Consider the following 21,726-nt stretch of genomic DNA (forward strand, 5'->3'; position numbering starts at 1 on the left):
AAAACTAGCTCACACACACACACACACACACACCTGGTTTGAACGTGATCAGGCAGGTTCTATTCGTGCACGTCCCTTCTGGAAAGATCATTATCTGGAAAACACAGAGTTTCTGATCAGTTCACAATCATGAATCAATTCACCAAACCACCAGACAGTCCAATCTGGAAATAAACCGCAGTGGCATGATGACACATGACTCACTGTAACGCCTCACATATGAGGAACTGATTTAGAGAGAACTACAAACTGACAGAGTCCACATTTTACAGACTACAGAATGTCACATTTTATTATTGGGTGATTCAACACATAGATGTTGTAAGAAGTTCAGCACTTTTAGAGTTCATCCCTCTATCTGATGAGAGCAGAAGTATTGGAGCAGTTGCCTCACAGGTCTTTCTAAGTGATCAGCTGTGTCCTGTTGCATTAATTCTTCAGATATTAAAAGCAGGGAATGTGTCGTATCAGTTATATCCATTACTTCTGTATTCTGAATCTTGCATTCGATGATGACACACACAAACCAGGATGAAGACGAGAGCTGACTTTGAGAGAAAAGCAAGCAATTTGGATGCTAAAAGAAAAGAGGAAGTCAATTAGAGCTCTAGCAAAAACAAAGGGCATGGAGAAATCAAGAGTTTGGAAACCACCAGCGACACCAGCAACCAACAACGACCTGATCGGCTGAGAAAACAACAGTAGTTGATGACAGACAAATCATAAAAGCTGTGAAAATGAACCCTAAAAGACGTGTCTGTAAAATCAGCAACAACTTCCAGAAAGCTGGGGTGATGCTCTGACAATCTACTGTCCTCAGGAGACTTTGACACAGAATTACAGATGCTACACAGCAAGATGCAAACCTCTGACCAGCACCAAACATAGAAAGACAAGAGTAGAGTTTGCAAAAAAAGCACAAAGGTGAGCCAGAAGAGTTTTCGAACTGTGTTTATGGACCGATGAGACAAAGATGAACCTTTATCTAAGTGATGGGAAAGCACTAATGTGGAGAAAACAAGGGAACTGCAATGATCCCAAGCATACAGCCTCATCTGTAAAGCATGGTGGAGGTGGTGTCATGGCATGGGCATGCATGGCTGTCTCTGGAACAGGCCCTCTCAACTTTACTGATGACTTAATGTTTGATGACAGTAGCAGAATGAATTTGGAAGGGTACAAAACCCTCTTGCCTACCAATATTCAAGAAAATGCCACCAGATTCATTGGGAAGTGCTTCATATTGCATCAGGACAATGACCCAAAACACCCTGCCAGTTCAGTCAAGGAATTTATAAGAGCAAAGAAATGGAAAGCCTTAGATTGCCCAAGTCAATCTCCAGATTTAAATCTGATTGAACATGAATTTCAGCAGCTGGAGAGGAGAGTAAAGGCAGAAACTCCCCAAAACAAGCAACAATTGGGATTGGCTGCATTAAAGGCTGGGAAAAGTATTTCAAAGGATGAGAGCAAGAGTCTGGTGATGTCTATGGGTCACAGACTCACTGCTGTGATTGTGTGCAAGGGATCTGCAACTAAATAATAGCTTTTAATCTTTTATATCTGCCTTATGTTCAACTGTCCCAATACTTATACTCTCATCAATGAGTGGGATGAACTCTAAAAGTGCTGTTCTTTTTATTTGGTAAAACATGTATGTGTTGAAACAGCTAGTAATAAAATGTGACATTCTGTAGTTTTGTCTCATATTCATCTTTTAAACATATTTGCAAATGTCTCGACTCCACAGCCAACAGAGCAATTTTGTACTTATACATACAGTGCCCTCCATAAGTATTGCATATGTATGTTTTATATATATATATATATATATATATATATATATATATATATATGTGCGTGTGTGTGTGTCTGTGTGTATATATACACTGAATAAAATTATAAATGCAACACTTTTGTTTTTTCCCCCATTTTTCCCCCAGCTGAGCTCAGGAAAGATCTAAGACTTTTTCTATGTACACAAAAGGCCTATTTCTCTCAAATATTGTTCACAAATCTGTCTAAATCTGTGTTAGTGAGCACTTCTCCTTTGCCGAGATAATCTATCCACCTCACAGGTGTGGCATATCAAGATGCTGATTAGACAGCATGATTATTGCACAGGTGTGCCTTAGGCTGGCCACAATAAAAGGCCACTCTAAAATGTGCAGTTTTATCACACAGCACAATGCCACAGATGCCGCAAGTTTTGAGGGAGCATGCAATTGGCATGCTGACTGCAGGAATGTCCTCCAGAGCTGTTGCCCATGAATTAAATGTTTATTTATCTACCATAAGCCGTCTGCAAAGACATTTCAGAGAATTTGGCAGTACATCCAACGGGCCTCATAACCGCGGACCACGTGTAACCACACCAGCCCAGGACCTCCACATCCAGCATCTTCACCTCCAAGATCGTCTGTGACCAGCCACCCGGACAGCTGCTGCAACAATCGGTTTGCATAACCAAAGAATTTCTGCACAAACTGTCAGAAACCGTCTCAGGGAAGCTCATCTGCACGCTCGTCATCCTCATCGGGGTCTCGACCTGACTGCAGTTCGTCATCGTAACCGACTTGAGTGGGCAAATACTCACATTCGATGGTGTCTGGCACTTTGGAGAGGTGTTCTCTTCACGGATGAATCCCGGTTTTCACTGTACAGGGCAGATGGCAGACAGCGTGTATGGCGTTGTGTGGGTGAGCGGTTTGATGATATCAACGTTGTGGATCGAGTGGCCCATGGTGGCGGTGGGGTTATGGTATGGGCAGGCGTATGTTATGGACAACGAATACAGATGCATTTTATTGATGGCATTTTGAATGCACAGAGATACCGTGACTATATCCTGAGGCCCATTGTTCTTGCATGGCCAGCATACTCACCAGACATGTCACCCATTGAGCATGTTTGAGATGCTCTAGATCGGCATATACGACAGCGTGTTCCAGTTCCTGCCAATATCCAGCAACTTCACACAGCCATTGAAGAGGAGTGGGCAACCTGATTAACTCTATGTGAAGCACTGCGTGAGGAAAATGGTGGTCACACCAGATACTGATTGGTTTTCGGACCCCCCAATACAGTAAAACTGCACATTTTAGAGCGGCCTTTTATTGTGGCCAGCCTAAGGCACACCTGTGCAATATTCATGCTGTCTAATCAGCATCTTGATATGCCACACCTGTGAGGTGGATGGATTATCTCGGCAAAGGAGAAGTGCTCACTAACACAGATTTAGACAGATTTGTGAACATGACCAAAACATTAACCCTACAATGTTTACACCTGCAAATCATCAACGCATCAGTAAAGTTGAACATGGAGTGAATCTGAAATTATTTCACTGCTCTGATTTGACTGGATGTTCATGTTACAATGAGACACTAACATTATATTACTAATATTATTTATTTAATCAAAATGTTCCAAACGTAAATTTTTCTTGGGAAGTGCGTTTTAATTGATGACCTATTTTTATTTATTTTTCCCCTCTGTGTCTTCAATATCACTTTCCATCCTGTTTATGTAACAAAAGTCACTTCCTTAATGTTCCATTATTCTGCAAGAAGTGACATCATTTTAGAGGCAAATCAACAGCACAAGCATCAGTAAGTATTATTACTGAATCTGATGAAATCTGGGATGTTTTGTGGAGTTTTTAAAGTTTTTATCTCTCTAATAATTCACCATTTGATCAAACAACAAATCAGTTTGCAAAGACCAACATTTCAAATGATGGCTGACAATATGAAAATGAACTTAAGTTACGGTTCAGATATTATTAATAATGTTAAAGTGTGAAGTGAGCACATCTATGTAAAAACATCTTTAAATGATAGTACACAGTCTCTGTGAGCTGTAATGGTACCTGTGGCCACTCTCCTCCTGAATGAGCTCTTCTCTTGATCTCCTCCACCGTCTTCCGCCTGGAGTCCTGATCCGACCGCGACACGAACACGGGCCGGATGTATTTGATGAGAGCTGAGAGACAGAGACACGTTTCAGAGGTAGGACCTCGTCTGTCCTGCTGCAGCGGTGCACAAAGGTTTTCTAAAGGTGAGGAGCTATTTTTACTCTCCGCCTGATTGCAGGACTCGATGACACATAGAGGACAGAGTGACACAAAGATATTGAGCGAATCTCTCAAACCTGTCACGCTTGAGCAGAGAGAAGAGTTTCCCATTATAGGGTGAATCGCACAGAAAACTAGCATTATTTTGCATGAAGAATATTTTTAGAGGTGTTAAGATCAACTTCATGTGTCACAAAGACAATTGAATTCTCCAAGTAATGTAATAAGACTAATATTTTTTTCTTCACATCAAGCTTCTAATAATTTGAGGAGCTGTGTGGAATTACACATGCTTTACAGTCAATTGATCAAGTGACAGTAAAGACATTTAAAATGTTAAAAAATATTTATATTTCAAATAAAAGCTGTTCTTTTGTGAATCGTGAAAAATAAAATTAATCACAGTTTCCTCAAAAATATTGTGCGGCACAACTGTTTTCAACATTGATAATAATCAGAAATGTTTGTTGAGCAGTAAATCAGTATATTATTATGATTTCTGAAGATCATGTGACACTGAAGACTGGAGTAATGATGCTGAAAATACAGCTGCAGATCACAGAAATATATTACAGTTTAACACATATTCACAGAGAAAACAGCTGATTTAAAATGTAACAATATTTAACTGTTTTACAGTATTTTTGATCTGATAAACACAGCTTCGGTCTCACTGCTCTGTAGTGTAAATATGGCCTGATTTGCTCTATTAAAGTAAGCTTTTGTTTGCTTTTCTCTCTGTTGACTATGATTAGCTGTGGGTTTTGTTGAGATCTACCTCTTTCACGTCCCTACAGCGGCTGAAACCTGTCCTCAGACTGACATCAGTCTCAGCTCTGGAGGAGTGTGGAGGACTGAGATGACTGCGAGAGATGATGGAGATCTGCACTATCTGGGGATTAGAGGCTCAGAGCGGCCGGCTGATCAGGGACTTAGCACCCACACCAAAATTAGCACTAACCAGCTTCATCTAATCGCCACAAAACCAGCACTCAGCCGTGATCTGCAAACCGTGCACGCTCCGTCTCAACGCTGCATCATGAAGCACAGGTCTGAGGCACGGTTGAATGGGACTAACCTTGCTAAACTTGATGGTTTGTGGCATTTTTCATCTAAATGACTGGAGTTCATGTGAACGCTGTCATGTGAGCAGCTTCTGCTTGTCAATCAGACTAATAAAACCTAAAACTGTACTCAGAACAGCTGTTTGAGCAAAACTAACAAAGCTAGTACTGTCTTCCTGAAAGTAACTGGATGCACTTGAAGAGAGAAAGACACCAGTGTATCTGTCATTACGCTGCATTCTGACACAATCAATCAAATCTATTGATTGCAAGGTTACTTATAGTTAGTAGAATGTCTAAAGTGGACTATCAAAATAAAGTGTAACCATTTTATACACTACAGGTCTAAAGTTTAGACCTAAAACAAGTTTTATGTCAAAAATGTTATTTTTTCTACTTGTGGAAACTGGTGAAAAGTGCACATATACAGCGGTGGCCAAAATGATTAGAGCAGTAGTATCTTCAGAAGCTAAACAGATGGTTTGAAGTCAGTTATTTCTATCTTCTGCTGGAGTGTGTCAGTAGGAAATATCAGTTTACATTTCCAAACATTCGTTTAACCATTAATTGTAATAATCCAGTGAGATTTGAGATGTGATCTGATCATCATCAGTCTGTCTGGAATGATATGAAGAAACAGAACAAACTGAGACTAAATCCAGAAGAACTGAGTCTCCAAGACGCTTCAAGAAACCTCCTGCAAAGCTCCTGAGAAACTCAGAGGACAAAAGCTGCTTTAAACACAAAGCATGCTCACAACAAATGATGATTTAATTTAGTTCATAGAAGTTCAGCAACATTGGCAAAAGAAGGAGGAATGAATGAGAACATCAGCTGTTAAGAAGCAGCAGAAGAGAGCAGAAGACTTACTGCCCCACACCGGGATGTCTTTGCTCTCCGCTTTCATCACAATCGAAGCCATGGTCATGGTGACAGGAATGGCGTCGAAGTAGGACGAGTGCGGGCCGAGGGTGAGGATGGGCGCTTCGGTGGGCAGAGCCTGTCTGCCCTTAATGCTGATCCAATGGAAACCGCCAGCAAACCACATGACCCGCATGATGGTCCTGAGCACCACGTCCACCAGCCTACAGAAGACAGCACACAGATCAGCGGTCTGAACACATCAATCAGCCGCACAACACAGCTCTTCACCAGAACACCTGAACAGCTCTGTCTGGAAAGAATTCATCCTAGAATGATTTCAGTGATTTTGTGTTTACTATTGTCCTTTTACATTATTAAACGCACGGCAAACAATGCTTTTCTTATATTTTGTGTCTTGTTTCCAGCCAAAATATCTAAAAAGTCTTATATTAAGAAGGATTTTCTAGACAAGTAAAAAATAGTCTTGTTTTCAGAAAAAACAAGCAAAAATTCACTTAATTTTGACTTTTTTTGTCCTGAAAACAAGACAATATCGTTTACTTGTCTAGAAAATCGTTTTTTATATATATTTTGGCTGGAAACAAGACAAAAAATATAAGAAAAGCATTTTTTTCTGCAGCGCACTATTTTCCCCATGTAATACTATAAAGCTGCTTTGACACAAACTGTATTGTTAAAGGGATCATATGATGCTTTTCTAAAGACTTTTCTACAAAGTCCCTCCTTCCAACAAGTGCAGTCTGCTCTGATTGGCTAACTGGCCCAGTGCATTGTGATTGGCCGAACACCACAAGCACGAGTCAGAAATGTAACGGCCCTTTCCATAATGGCCAGCTTCAGCTTTCAAAATTATAGTAAAGAAAGACAGTAAATAATGTCCTTAGTTTTACCATCAGTTCAAGCCCGAGAGGGGAACAGAGCTGTGTGACAGACACAGTGATGAAGCTCATGTGTGTTTGCACACAAGATGCGATTCTCCCTCTCTCTCACACACACACACATCCCTGACAACATCTGAATGTGCTTTGACTGATCAGGGCTGCGTTTCCCAAAAGCACCGTAAGCCTAAATTGATCCTAGCTCCATCGGTGGCAATGGGTCTACGATGTTCTTAGGCTTACGGTGCTTTTGGGAAACGTGGCCCAGATCAGTCAACATGGCTAAGTTTAAATGGACAGCAGACTTTACATTGCACTGCACACCTGCATTAAAAAAACATCACGACAAACCTTATTCTGTCTCTTTTTACAAAACATTAAGTTGCAGCTGAATACCATGAACAAAAATCAGCAGGCTACATAAAACTGGACTCGATTAAGAGCTGTTTGTGGGTCACTCAAGATGTACTTCTTTAATTACTGGATGAATCATTCTCTTGAATAATTAGACAAATACACTAACAGCCCCTTTTCGTCTCCTGCTGGCGTAACAATGTGATGATGAATCTTTATTTGAACTCAAATACTTTCAAAAGGAGATTTACTCTTATTTTGATCGCTACTGTACAGAGTTTATATCACTTCTATGCACTTCTATGATTATTTGAACGCATGTTAATCATAAATAATGATTGTGTTGTTCACGTTGGTGTTTGAGTCGTGATGTTTAACGATCTGTTAAATTAAAGTGCTCTGTCATGTTGGTGGTAACACCTCTCTTGCAACATATTTAGCTTATCACAGCTATTTGGCTTCTAATCGCAAGTGTAGCCAAACTTTGGAGCGCTTCGATTAGTGAGCAAGGATCGCCAGATCAGGTCCTCGCAGACGGAAAAAAAATAGGAATCGATAGGAAGAATCGAAATTTTAATTTTACAACAAGTATCTGATTCTGGAATTGGAATTGATTTTAGATTCCCAACACTAGCAGCAAATCAGCAAAACAGCATGATTTCTGAAGATCATGTGACACTGAAGACTGGAGTAATGATGCTGAAAATACAGCTGCAGATCACAGAAATAAATTACAGTTTAACACATATTCATATAGAAAACAGCTAGTTTAAACAGCAATAATATTTCAAATTTGTATTATTTTTACTGTATTTTTGATCAAATAAATGCAGCTTTGGAGACTCACTGACCCCACACTAATATTTAATCAGAGCTGTGTCACTTAGATGTGTTAAAACACTGATGCGAGAACATTGTGTTTACACATTACACTGCTGTGTGTGTGTGTGTGTGTTCACTGCTGTGTGTGTGTGTGTGTGTTCACTGCTGTGTGTGTGTGTGTGTGTTCACTGCTGTGTGTGTGTTCACTGATGTGTGTGTGTGTGTGTTCACTGATGTGTGTGTGTGTGTTCACTGATGTGTGTGTGTGTGTGTTCACTGATGTGTGTGTGTGTGTGTGTTCACTGCTGTGTGTGTGTTCACTGCTGTGTGTGTGTGTGTGTTCACTGCTGTGTGTGTGTGTGTGTTCACTGCTGTGTGTGTGTGTTCACTGCTGTGTGTGTGTGTTCACTGCTGTGTGTGTATGTGTGTGTGTTCACTGCTGTGTGTGTGTGTTCACTGCTGTGTGTGTGTGTTCACTGCTGTGTGTGTGTGTTCACTGCTGTGTGTGTGTGTTCACTGCTGTGTGTGTGTGTTCACTGCTGTGTGTGTGTGTTCACTGCTGTGTGTGTGTGTTCACTGCTGTGTGTGTGTGTGTGTGTGTGTTCACTGCTGTGTGTGTGCACGTTGGATGGGTTAAATGCAGAGCACGAATTCTGAGTATGGGTCACCATACTTGGCCACACGTCACTTCCACTGATGGTGTTTCAAGCGGGACTCATTTGAAGCGCTCTTCTTCAGTTTGCACTGTGTGACAGAAACAGAAGCTGTTTGGCTGTGATTGCGCTGCTCTGCACACTTCAGCTCACTAAGCAACTTCCTGATTTACCAAATAGAGGATCTGAAGTCAAATTCATCTCAGCACAGACAAACTAGAAACACTACAGCAAGAGGAGTGACGGAAATATGCAAAGAAGCATTGTGAATCTGAACAAGTAATAATGGCTGTTATTCTCAGCTGAAATGAAACAGAGCAGCTCTTTACTTTCTCCATAAGCACTGCGGCTCCACCGTCGTCTCGGAGCGGCCCACCGAAGCGATGAAGGCAAACGGCCAGGCCAGCAGCATCATGAACGCCGCTATGAAGAGCCGGATGGGGAAGAGCGTCACCGTCATCAAACCGATCTGCAGAGAGAACACACACACACACACACACACACAAAGCTGTTAAATTAATTAAGAATACGTGATGTGAGCTCTTAAAAGACACTTTAGATGATTTCTGCAAATGTTAAACAAAACATGCATATCCAAGAAATTCAAATCATGCATAAAGCACCCCCAAAAAACCCTGTTGCTCCCAAGAATATTTAATAATTTATTAAATGTTCAAGAACATGGTGACTGCTTTTAATTACTTTTTCAAATAATAAATGTTGAAATCATGCATATCCAAACAAATAATGTAACTCAGCTGATCAAAAAATAACAAACAATGCATAAGAATGTCACCAAAATGTTGCTCCCAAAATATTTAGTCATTTATTAAATGTCCATCTATTAAATGTTCTTGGGATTTTGTATGAAGAAAATCATACAAGTTTGTTGTATGACAGCTTCATCTGTCAGTCAGTCATTTAATGCTGATTTAATTTGTTATTTGAATAAAATAATTGGATTAAATGTCAATGTTCTTAAATTATTTCTGTTTGCATTTTATGACTTTCAAATGTTAAAAGATAATATATACACTAGATTAACCCTGAATCAACAGATTTGCAAAAGTCACTTATTGACAAGGCAGTTTTCAGACTGAATCATTACGTGTCGAAGCGGCCTGGCTGTTGGTCTAATCCAGGCTGTCTGGAAGCAGGTTAGATGCCACAACACAGAGAGATTGAGACGCCTCAAGATCCTCGAGGATGAGGTGTGACACGGGACACATTACAACACAAACAAACACAAGCTTCATGGGGCCCTGAACCCTGATGATCAAACACAAGCGGCTCTTATCAGCGCAGCGGCGATACGGGATATCAGCAGTCAATATTTGCCTTGCTCTTATCAGCACTCGACTGCATTTGCACATTAATAGCTTTCAAAGTGACCAATTAACAGCGCTGGAGGACGTTCAGGATGCCTTCATGCTTTCCACTGAGCCGCTTTAATTGAGTTGATCCAACAGGCTGCCAAATCCCATATCAGCTAGCTGAGGCGAGCTCGCTAAAAATACAGCGATCTGCTGATTCCACCAGCTTCACGCTGGAAATATCACTGAGACCAAGCTGCTGACCAGCCGTCAGCTCCTTCATGATGCCATTCACTCAGATCGACTCCGTAGAGCAACAGTCCTCCATGAAGGGAACAGCACCGCTCATACATGCAACATTGCAATACGACTCAATATCACTTCTCTATACATGCAACATTGGAACTTAAGATGCTCAATAATCTGGAATGGAACGAAATCTCCTTTTGTTTGGAACAATGTGATTGCAAATGTTCATTCTTCGCTTAGGGGTAAAAGCAGTGCTGCCACGTCAGTGTTACTTAAAGATACAGCTTCAGTTTCTACAGTAAAGCAGCTCTATGGTGTGTTCACAATTGTATGTGTCTGACCGCAACAGACCAAATAAAATGAAGAGCAGAAGATTCCATGCCAAAGAGGCGGAGTCATAGAGCCACACCTTCCTATTACATCATCACCATGGACCAATGGGGGTTTGAAGGTGTTTCACCAGCCGGAGTGAACTTTTCTGTAAAGTTTGTTATGGCAAGCCGTTTAAAATCCAGAAATTTACTTCATTTTGGCCTGATTTTACGGCCCTATGTTTGACATGCTTTTTGATTAATAATTTAATTTAGTCATTAAAACAAGAGTCTAGAAAAAATTGAAATGAAAAAGAAAAACAATATTCAGGAAAAAAAAATTATCTTCATATGATTTTGTTGGGAATGACGTCACACCAGTTCGTCCTATTATTTCACTTTAAGCATGTTAATGCCTTAAGAAACATTTATGGGACAGCCCATGCCAGATTGTATTGCTTATTTGAAATATATGGTATTGAAATGTGAGTTTGGGGAGCAGTTTTCCAGTGAGACTTTAGTATTTCCCTGATCAGGTCCACTCACATTTATGCATATGGCAGACTATTTTTATTTTTTTTGACAACTTGTGTCCCAAAGAAGGAAGTCATACAGGTCTGGATTAGGGATGCGCTGATCCGATAGTATCGGTATCGGCTCAGATACTGGCATTTTCTGCAGGATCAGGTATCGGTCAGACGAGATCCAAATCCAATATTGTGTGTTATTGTTAACAAAAGCACAAAAACATTACAAAGCACCATGAAGGCAAAGTCCAAGTGATCTGAAGCCGTTCCATAGTTTACTGTGAGGTACAGATGAATATTTAAGTCGTAAACTCTTCTCGCTTTGTGCCGCTCTGTATTGGACCTTTTGGCATCATAATACTTTTGCTCAATTAAGGATTATTAATAGCGTTTCTTGTTCTGTCCGGTCTCCTGTCTACGTATGCCTTCATTAAATGTCTTTTAATTTGATCATTTATATATAAATACATTTACTTGTTTTCATTAATGTATTTTACAACAATACAAAGAGTAATGTGTAATATTTTACCAGATTTAGTCCTACACTTATCCACTTTTAATTGTTCCCCACTAAATGATGTTATTTCACTAAATGTTTATATTTTATAAAATTGTGCATTCGTGATTTTTCTAGATTAACTTTTGCTGCTAAATTATCCACTAACCTAGTTTATATATTTTTCATTAAAATGACGTTGTCTATATTTAGTAGATTGTGTTTAACACACAAAAGGTTAAATACGTGAACCCTGGCACTTTCTATTATGTTGCTACCGGTCCGTACTGCGGCGGTTCAGAATTGAAATATGCAGGGTCTGTCCCTAAAAGTGAATGCTCTACTGTGTTGTAAATATGCCCTACACTAAACCCAACCCTAAACCTACCTGATAGTGTTAACAAATGCAAAACTGACATAAAAACGTATTTGTTGAAGTAGTGACATGATGTGAAATACACTTTATTAAATCAAAACTCTGTAAATTTGTGTGAAAAGTAGTAAAAGGTGTTGGAGTTTCACTGCCTGTAGTGTTTGTTTCTTTAGGAAACTGAGACTGCAGTAACACGTAGTTATTGGTACGTATTTCGTGTCTCGCTAAAAAGTGCACCCAGGTACGAAAATGCCATGAGACTAGGTTGTATTTTCCAATTAGTTTCTGTATAGAAAACAGATGGAGAAACATTGACAGGAGAGTCCTTCTGCCGAGCATCCGTTTCCAAGATGAATGTTTTGTACATCTTAAACTTGGCAACAAAAGGTCTTAAAACACAGCGCATTTCAAGGTCATACTGACTGCGCTTCTGTTCTGGTGTGGTTGAGCAGGTCCCTAAATCAGCAAATCATTCACCCGTCACCCGGTCATCATAATCACAGACGTTCAAAAGCACGCTCTGCATCAACATCAAACCTATTCTGACAGGTGGAGACCGAGGATGCTTCTGTTTAAGTCTTCCATAACCTCACAGAAACTGATGGCATCACTTCAGCCTCCGCCAGATAAACGCCTTTCTCCTGCTGAAAGAGAGTCCAGTGGAACTGCAGACCATAGTTACACCTCCGGTCAGTTCAGGTTTATCCACATCGAGACGGAGGAATTCATTTACCGTGAAACAGGAGCTGTTCTGGTCAGTTATGGGCCCCAAAGTAATTCAATAATCAATAAGAGTGTGTGAGACGGAGCAGTTAGGAAACAATCACAGATGTGATCCCTGATATCAGAGCTGGCAGATCCTGCTTTTCTCAGACAGCCTGTTCTCCACAGGGTTACACTCCAGCAGCTGTGAAACAGTGGTTACGAGGCCATAATTACTGTCACTCCTGTCAACTGCATTTAATTCACTAACTACATTTTTAATTATCAGGAATGTCCTGATCCATGTTTTGTGCCCCGATCCAATCAGAGTCATCGAATATTGAGCATCTGATGATACCTAGTTCTGATCTGATCGTGTGTTTGATGCACAATTCAAGTATATTAAAGTTATTCAAATCAATCTCTTGGCAGGTCTTCAAGCAAATTCAATCAAACCTCTACAATTAATCCAAAATGCTAAGATACATTTTTAACGAGCTGAAAAGAACGCACGTCACGCCTCTGTTCATCCATCTCAAGGCATTGATGTTTGCCTACAGAACCCCCTCTGGCTCTGACCCCTTTACCTAACCTCAGTTCTTCAGACTTGTGCTTCTAGAAGCTTGTGTTCTGCAAGTGAACGACGCATTATTGTTCATCCCAAAGACACACAAAATCACTTTCACAGACCAAGACTCATCACAGCACTCGCATGATGTTGCTCTTTTGTTGGTTTTTATTGCTTCTATTGTCCTCAGTTGTAAGTTGCTTTGGATAAATGACTAAATGTAAAGGTATACAGCGTTTTGCAGATAACGTGTATTAGTGTTGGGCTGATAGATGATGCCATTGGCGATGGCTGACAGACATCATGATGTTGAGCCGGCATCGTGATTTCCCCCCCCCCATCCCCTCTTCAGAAATCTGCCACATCCCAATTCCATGTTCGGAAAGGAAATTAAGTACACTACGGAACCCTTAAAGAAACACTTCACTTTTTTTTTTTTTCTCGCTCAAAAATGACCAAAGAGTTTGGATAATTTTTCTATTTAAAGCTGGACTCTTCTGTAGTTACATCGTGCACTAAGACCGACGGAAAATGAAAAGTTGTGATTTTCTAGGCCGAAATAGCTAGGAACTACATTTTCCGACGTAATAATCCAGGAACTTTGCTGCCGTACCATGAGTGCAGCAGGCGCAGTGATATTACGCAGCGCCTGAAAGTAGTCCCCAGATATATCATAACTAGTTACCTAGCTGGGGACTACTTTCAGGCGCTGCGTAATATCACTGCGCCTGCTGCACTCATGGTACGGCAGCAAAATGGATATTAATATCTGTAAATATTACGCCACAAAAAGACTATTTAAATATGAATCATTCATGTTGAGCATGTGTATGTGTTAATGGCGCAGACGTGCGGTTTGGTTTACTACACACATACTGAAGCGTGTGACCGTCACCGTGATATCTGCCGTCTCACTAAAGGAGCACTGAAATACATGAACAACATCTCCAAAACTGGTCTGACAGTCACTTTATGAGCATGTGACTGTTCCAATTGAGTAAAACTACATTTCTGTGTGTTTATGATACGAAACTAAAGCTATTCAAAGCAACCCGTCAAAATAAAAGTTCAGTTGAAGACATTGTGCCAGAAATATATAACTATTGTTCAGTAGAACGTACATATTACTACTAAAATTATAACAACTTTATTTTTAAAGGAATAAATCACACAACATTTCCATGTTTTAATTTTAACAGTAAATCTCCTTTGAGGGACTTTTTTTTTTTTTTTTTTTATAATTAAAAGAAATGAAATTCATGTTTTATAACTTCATTACATGAATGAACCAGAATGAATTCAAGAATGAATCTGAATAAATTAAGTTGTTTTTATGCATTCAAAATATTAGACATGCTAAAACATAATTTGGTAACAAAACAAATAATTCAGAGGGCCCTTAACATGTAATAATGGTTACTTTTAACCTCTAACAAATTGATGTGAAACTGTATTGTGTCTAATTAAAGTCAAGTTTCATTATTTTAATTAGACATGCTTTCTTATTAAAGAAAGCTTATTAAATTATTAATACAATTTAATTTATCCATTTATAAGGAGTCCAGAGAAAAAAATAAAAATCGGAATTTGGGGGAAAAGAATAAAGCTGATTTCATAGGGCCCTATCAGCTCGGGACATCCCTATTAATTATACAAGTAATAATCAGGCATTGTCAGAGACAAACCTTGTATCTCCTCCATATTGTGACTTTGTTTGTTATGGTCAACGGTCGATAGCGTCGTCTGATTGTTTCACCCCAGTCTGTGGGTTTTACAAATACTTAACCAATGAAAACTATTAAAAAGAGCTTGTGACTCCAGCGTCAGCAAAAGCTCACAGCTCCACCCAGAATGAAGAACTGCACAGTTTGGAGAAGTAAAGGGTAAATAAAGAACTGGTTCTTTGAGCAAGTCCAGCGTTTTGTTTACTCTCTCTATGAAGACTAGTGTTTCATGTATTTGAGGAGCAGAGAACAATGCCTTATTTGCCATCCAGTCATAGCCAATACTGTCTTAAACAGCACTTCATCTATTATAACATCATATTTTGGCCAAATGTATTTGACAACAGGAAAAACTGAACGCTCACATAGCCACAAACTCTGAGCTGCATGCTAATGAAAACATATCGCAATGCACTTCCTCAGATACAGCTGTGCTAATGATGGACAAAACACATTTCACTGACATCCACTGACCCTCATAACTCCATCCGAATTTGATCAAACTTGATTTCAGTAAAACATTAATAATGACACATGCAAGCGTCTGACCATATGTAAAGGGTTTTTATCATTTCCTGAGAGGTACACGACAGGCGCCACCCAGATTCAGAAAACAGCCTTCAGATCATCCAAACACACGAGTCAGAGACCGTGTGAAAGCCTCCAGATAGGAAGTAATGTGCTCAATGAACAAAGCACTTCTCAAACAAGGTAAACAGCTTTTCTCTTGGGAACTGACTTCTATTATCAGAGTTTCAGCACAAGACCCAGCAGGTCTCAAACCTATTCCACACATTTGAAGAAATGCCTGATCCTTGTAAAAACTTCAAGACATGCAAAGTAGATTGAAGTGTCCTGGTTATTCTGAGCTGCAGTCTTCCTGTCCTTTGGATCAAGGAGATCTCACAGTTTCCGATTACTGAGCGTTTCCATTCACTGCTCAATCCTGTGTTGAAGAGGGGAAAGTGATCTGCTGGAAACCGACGGGACGGCCAGAAGCAGAGCCGGTCTGGAGTTCATCTGGAGCCTCAGTGACCTCAGCTTCGGTTCACAAGCAGAAAACATGAAGAGTTTCAGTCTGAGCTGCTGCATTTAAGAGACGCATCTAGAAATGTCCAAGTTAATGAAAATCAACAGGCAAAACAAACAGCCTGTCGACAAGAAAAATCTGAATCATCTCACTGACTGAAGGACTGAGCGTTAGGCATGTAATAAAAATAAAAATCACTATTAGAATACAGCCACAAAGCACAGGAAACAGCGAGGAACTACGTGACAAAAGCTTCATTTTCAAACAGCTGCAAAACACAACCGCCAGACTCAAACCCATGCGACGTGCAAGAGTCCAGCCAGCTCTATCCAGAGCAACCCACACTGGTTGATGATATTACTGTACATCAGTATTGAGAACAACGTATGAGCGGAGAATGCTTTGTTGAATGATTACTTGTGGAAAGCACAGCCTAAACCTGTGTTGTGTGAGCGTGAAGAAAGTGCACTGTTAAAGGAAATCTGCCATCATTTACTCAAGCCATTCTAAAGCAGTAAGACTGACTTACATTTATTCCTTCAGCAAATTCATTTTACAAAGTTACAAATGAGAGACGTCATAAGCAGTCGGTTCATTTCGAGTCTGAGTGACTGCCAGCCGCGAGCTGCAAACCGTTTCAGACGCTTCACCATTATAACTTTACGATTTTAAATTTGCAAAGTCAAGCTTCAGCTCAATATTGTCAATAATGTGCAGGACAGTATGAGTATCGTTACCCTGCTGAAAAAAAACAAAAAAACAATAGAAAACATCACAGAAATACTGTTGTTCTATTGGTTGCCATCTGCTAGATTACATCCCACCAATAGAATGCATCAAATACCAGCAGACACCATTATAGTTTACATTACAATGCCCATCATAACCCTTAAATCCATTACAGTTTCTGTTGTGTTTTGGGAGGGGAGGGGGTCTACTGGTTTTGTTCGTTTTGCAGGGAAGATTATAATGGTATTACTACTTTTACACAATTACTGAATTTCACAGGAAAGATGTGTTTATTTTTTATAAATAAAGAACTGTATTTTGTATTTTAAATGGTGGGTGTTTACGCAGTGGTCTAGAGCAGTGCTGATCGAGGAGAACAGAGGTGCGCTCACTCTATTGGTTAATAAGACCGTCACTCAAGGCTGGCAGTCGTGCATGTGCTCTGGAACGTAGAGTAATATAGCGTCCACATCACAGGCTTTGTGATTAGCAAATCACAACGTCTCAGATCGTGATTGCGATTCGATTTCGATTAATCGCACAGCCCTAGTTCAAAAGAGTGATTCGTTCATGAACTGGACATTGGACCGTTTGCCTGTGGCTCTGGATTACAGTAATAATGCTGTAAATAATGTACAGTTTCTTGCACAGACTGATCGTTTTGCTTCTTATATCAACAGGAGACATGGGCAGGGCTCCAGACTAAATTTTGTGAGCGGTCGTACTGGCGTGAACACCACATTGTTTAACTCATAAGTGCTGCCACTTCTGTTGCATTTAAGAGCCATCAAAACGGCAAACGAAACAAACCCGGTCCATGCTGTGCAGCTCAAACCGCAACGCAAACAAACTTGTCTGAGCTCAGTACAGCTTTATTCAGGAGCCAAAAATGATTTTGCGACACGGTTACAGCACAGCGCTGCGAGATCCAGTGAGAAGTGTTTAAACTCGCCGCACAATTCTTCGGGGGAAGTTGTGGCCTAATGTAGAGTCGGACTCGTAATCCAAAGGTTGCCAGTTTGAGTCTCGTGCCAGGAGGGATTGTAGGTGGGGGGAGTGTGTGTTCACGGTGTGTGTGTGTGTGTGTGTGTTCACTGCTGTGTGTGCACGTTGGATGGGTTAAATGCAGAGCATGAATTCAGAGTATGGGTCACCATACTTGGCCGTATGTCACGTCTCTTTACTTTCATAATAAATAAAGTTGATCTACTGAGAATCATTCAAATTCTGCACAGAAATCTCTGTTATAAACATTGCTGACGTACGTCAGAAAACCAGAAGTATTAACGCTAAATATAAAATGATCCAATTTGAAAGATATTTTTAATGGGATGACCAAAATATAGTTTTGTGGAAAACAAATGCTCATATAAAATAAAAAAAATACATAAAATCACCATTATAACTTGTAGATGGCAGCAGAGGAGCACTTATTGGCTTATTAGTCATTCATTTCTACATTTTACTTAGTATTTTGAAATGATGAAAATCACTATTATAAAGTATCAAATCAAAAAATCTGATTGTCCACTTTTATATGTATGAAGTAAGAGAAGTCACAAAGTGCCTTGAAAAACAAACTTTTCTTCAATTTGCGCCTAAATCACATAATCACTGAAGTTGGTGAGTTCCATATAATACTATAGAAGAATAATGGTACATTTAATAAGAGTGGAATATATAACGTTTCTATATAAGAATTAGATTTTGCACGTTACTGTTGTTAAAAGTACGTTTTGTATGCTTCCCAACTCAAGCTTAGTGCTTTACTGTCAAATGTGTTCACACATGAAATAAGAAATAAACACGCAACATTGTTACTAACTGTACATATTAATGCAAAACAATAATTAGATTAAATGATCTATATTTTTAATAAACAGCCCCAGCGCTACCAGATCTGCAGAACTCTCAAATGTGTCTAGAGCCCTGATTCATTTTGAATATGAAGCCAACATGACAAGTACATTTTTAAAGAATGTGTTTTAAATGGTATTTTGGAAAGATGTTCTTCATCTTGGACACTTTTACCACCGACTCATGATTGTCTGTAAATAAGTTACATTTTACTCACACAAAGCTATCCTGTAACTACTTTATGGTAGCGTTTATATATTTTGGAGTTTGACTGTTTAGTTTTGGATGAACTGGCCCTTTAACACAAGACAGCAGCAGATGACTGAACCTCTCAGGAGAACACTGCTAATGCATGCGCTGGCTTTAAATCAGCACTCATGACAGATGTCATAAACACCAGGACACACAACGCATTTGCTTCTGCAGTAAATATCTAATGCACTTATGCCATTTGTAAACAAGTTAAATATTATATCATAATGATTCCTCAAGGAGCCGATTTACATTCACATAATAATCTAATGCAAACACTCCAGAAAGCGGAGTAAGCAGAACGAAAGCACAACATTAGACAAAGATGCTGTGTTTGTGCTACTAATGGCTCCCAAAGACGTTCATGCAAACAGCCTTCGAGAAACGATGGGACCGCATATAACAATCCAATCACAACACCCAGTGCAGTTTTATAGCAGCCCTTGGGGAAGAGAGCAAGAAACCAGACATGGCAAGTGTATTCCAGTGGAAGTGGACTGCTCCGTGTACGAGCAGAATAAAGCCAGGAGCCTGTGCTAGACGAGAATAACAGAGATCCTGCCACATCACCGTCACATTAAAACATCTAGTGTTAAAACTTACTGACATGCAGCTGCCAGCCAGTCCATCACACTGAAGAACGATCATTCACAGCAACACACTTCAATGAGGCTTCACGATCGGTCTGTTAATTAGAGCTGAAGACTTAAAGGATTTCAGGAGCAAAGCCTTCAACATAGTGATGCTAAAGGTCCTGGAGAGGTCGATTCAGTTCATGGCAAGCGGTCACACACCTTTACATGTGCTGGCTGAACTCACATTACCATGAGACGCTTATGCAGTAACTGGCTTTCTCTTTAGTAATGGCTACCGTGAGCATCACTACAGCTAAAAACACTGAAAACATGGCATTTGAAGAAGTCTTCTCTGCATTATTAACAGAACAGATTTAGTTCTTCCATTGAAGCTGAAGACTGGATCATCTCAGATCCTGCAGGAGATGTAGCTCATGCTGCTGAGAGACTCACCAGATACTGAAACATCCCACATTCAGCTTCCTCAGATCGTTCTGCTGAATATGAATGCCATTACATTAGAAAAACAACACCACAGGAGTATTTGAAGTAGTGGTTTCAGACTTTGCTTAGAAAACTAACTAGAAGTTTATTTCTAGAGGCCTCCGTGAACACATGTGCTTATCTTCACCCAGAAAATCTGATCAGAGAACAGCTAAAACCAGCCTTCCACACATCCACTGCTCCACCAGACAAACACAACACACTGGATATATATGCATAGATACATAGACAGATAGATAGACGGATAGATGGATGTGGCCCATGTTTGAAAGCTGCTGGTTCAGACAAAGGCCTGTGAGGCTCGTCACGGCGGATCCTCGATCCTGATTGGCTCTTTATCCCGAGCGCAACATGTAGCACAGGAAGGAAACTCTGCTTCCAGAGCAGCAGCAGCAGGCCAGAGAGGACAGCACTGCTCCAGAAAACACCTACCTGCAGCTTCTGCGCCGCCGTGAACCTCAGCTCGTGCGCGAACGGGTTTCTGAACGGAGGCGGCAGCTCGCGCTTCTCCTCTCCATCCGCACGCGTCTCGATCAGCCTCATCCTCGACGAACACCGATCAGTTACCGTCACTGCCTCGAGCGCGTTATTATCTAGCGGTACCGGAGCTCGAGCAGGGCTGCGGGATTAAGCGGATCATGTATTTGTCGCTCAGTCCCGCTGGATGTCATGGAGGAGCAGAATCAGTCCTGCCGCGGTGCGCATGCGCGGGCTGCTCCTCCTCCGCTCACGCCATAAGATGATGCTCCGCTGTGACTGCGCATGCGCCGGAGATCCGGAATCTCACATACATGAAGATATTAATGTAAAAACGACCCATTACTTTATATGTATAATGAATGTATTGATCTGAAAGACATGACAACATCAATGAAACAAGGTATTATCTGCCTTATTCCCAAACCAGATAAAGACACTCTTTTAATTGATAATTGGCGTCCTATTACTCTCCTAACTGTTGATTACAAAATTGTATCCTTAATATTTGCTAATAGACTGAAGATCAAACTGTTGGTTGCTGACACACAGTCAGGTTTAGTAAAAGGTAGGCGCATCAGTCACAATATAAGACTTGTTTGAGATCTTTAGATTATGCAGATTCTGTTCATTCTAAAGCTATGATTCTTTTCCTGGACCTTTACAAGGCTTTGACACCCTTGAAAACGAATTTCCTTTGCAGACTCTCAAGCTATTTGGTTTTGGTGATTTTTGTGTTAATGTTATTGAAATGTTTTATAGAGATATTAACAGCTCTGTCCTAATTAGCTTCTACACTTCTAAAAGATTTATCATTAACCGTGGTGTTAGACAGGGTTGTCCTATCTCGCCCTTCTTATTTATTTTAGTCACGGAATTGTTATCTTTAAGAATCATTTTGGAAAAAAGCTTGGAAGGTATATCTATCTTTGATAGAGAAATGAAAATCTCCCAGTTGGCCGACGATACTGCTCTTTTTTGAGAGATAAGAGTCAGCTATCTAAGGCTTTACATGTACTTGAGCAGTTTTCAGGTGCTTCTGGACCGAGACTGAATATGTCCAAGTGTGAGATAATGATCTCCATGAACATGACGATTCTTCAATTAATGCTATCCTAGTCAAAGAGACTGTAAAGTATCTGGGTATTTACTTAACAAAACATTTAGCAGCGAGACAACAACTTAATTTTTCTGGTAGGTTGAAAAAAACCCAAAGTATGTTTAATCTTTGGCTCCAAAGAGATCTTTCTCTTCATGGCAGGGTTCTTTAGTCCAAAGCAGAAGGATTATCTCGCTTTGTGTATCCTT

General features: G+C 40.2%; 1 protein-coding gene across 2 annotated transcripts in view; it reads right to left on the reverse strand.

The window, feature by feature from the left end:
* The window catches only part of LOC306887293 (lysophosphatidylcholine acyltransferase 1-like), a 37,762-nt gene extending 17,103 nt beyond the window's left edge, over window positions 1-20,659 (reverse strand). Inside the window, exons 1-5 of one of the 2 annotated variants that reach the window (XR_013785672.1) lie at window positions 20,374-20,654; window positions 9,061-9,200; window positions 6,010-6,224; window positions 3,872-3,984; window positions 34-94 (exon numbers count right to left, since the gene is read on the reverse strand). Coding sequence is in view for 1 of the 2 variants with exons in the window: in XM_079444920.1 (XP_079301046.1) it covers window positions 34-94; window positions 3,872-3,984; window positions 6,010-6,224; window positions 9,061-9,200; window positions 20,374-20,484 (640 nt within the window). In the remaining variant the exon portion in view is untranslated. Of the gene's footprint in view, window positions 1-33; window positions 95-3,871; window positions 3,985-6,009; window positions 6,225-9,060; window positions 9,201-20,373 lie in introns of both variants that reach the window. The other variant, XM_079444920.1, reaches the window with a different exon arrangement.
* Between the last annotated feature and the right edge of the window lie 1,067 nt (window positions 20,660-21,726).

This window comes from Barbus barbus, assembly GCF_936440315.1.
Source record: "Barbus barbus genome assembly, chromosome: 21".
Classification (NCBI taxonomy): domain Eukaryota; kingdom Metazoa; phylum Chordata; class Actinopteri; order Cypriniformes; family Cyprinidae; genus Barbus; species Barbus barbus.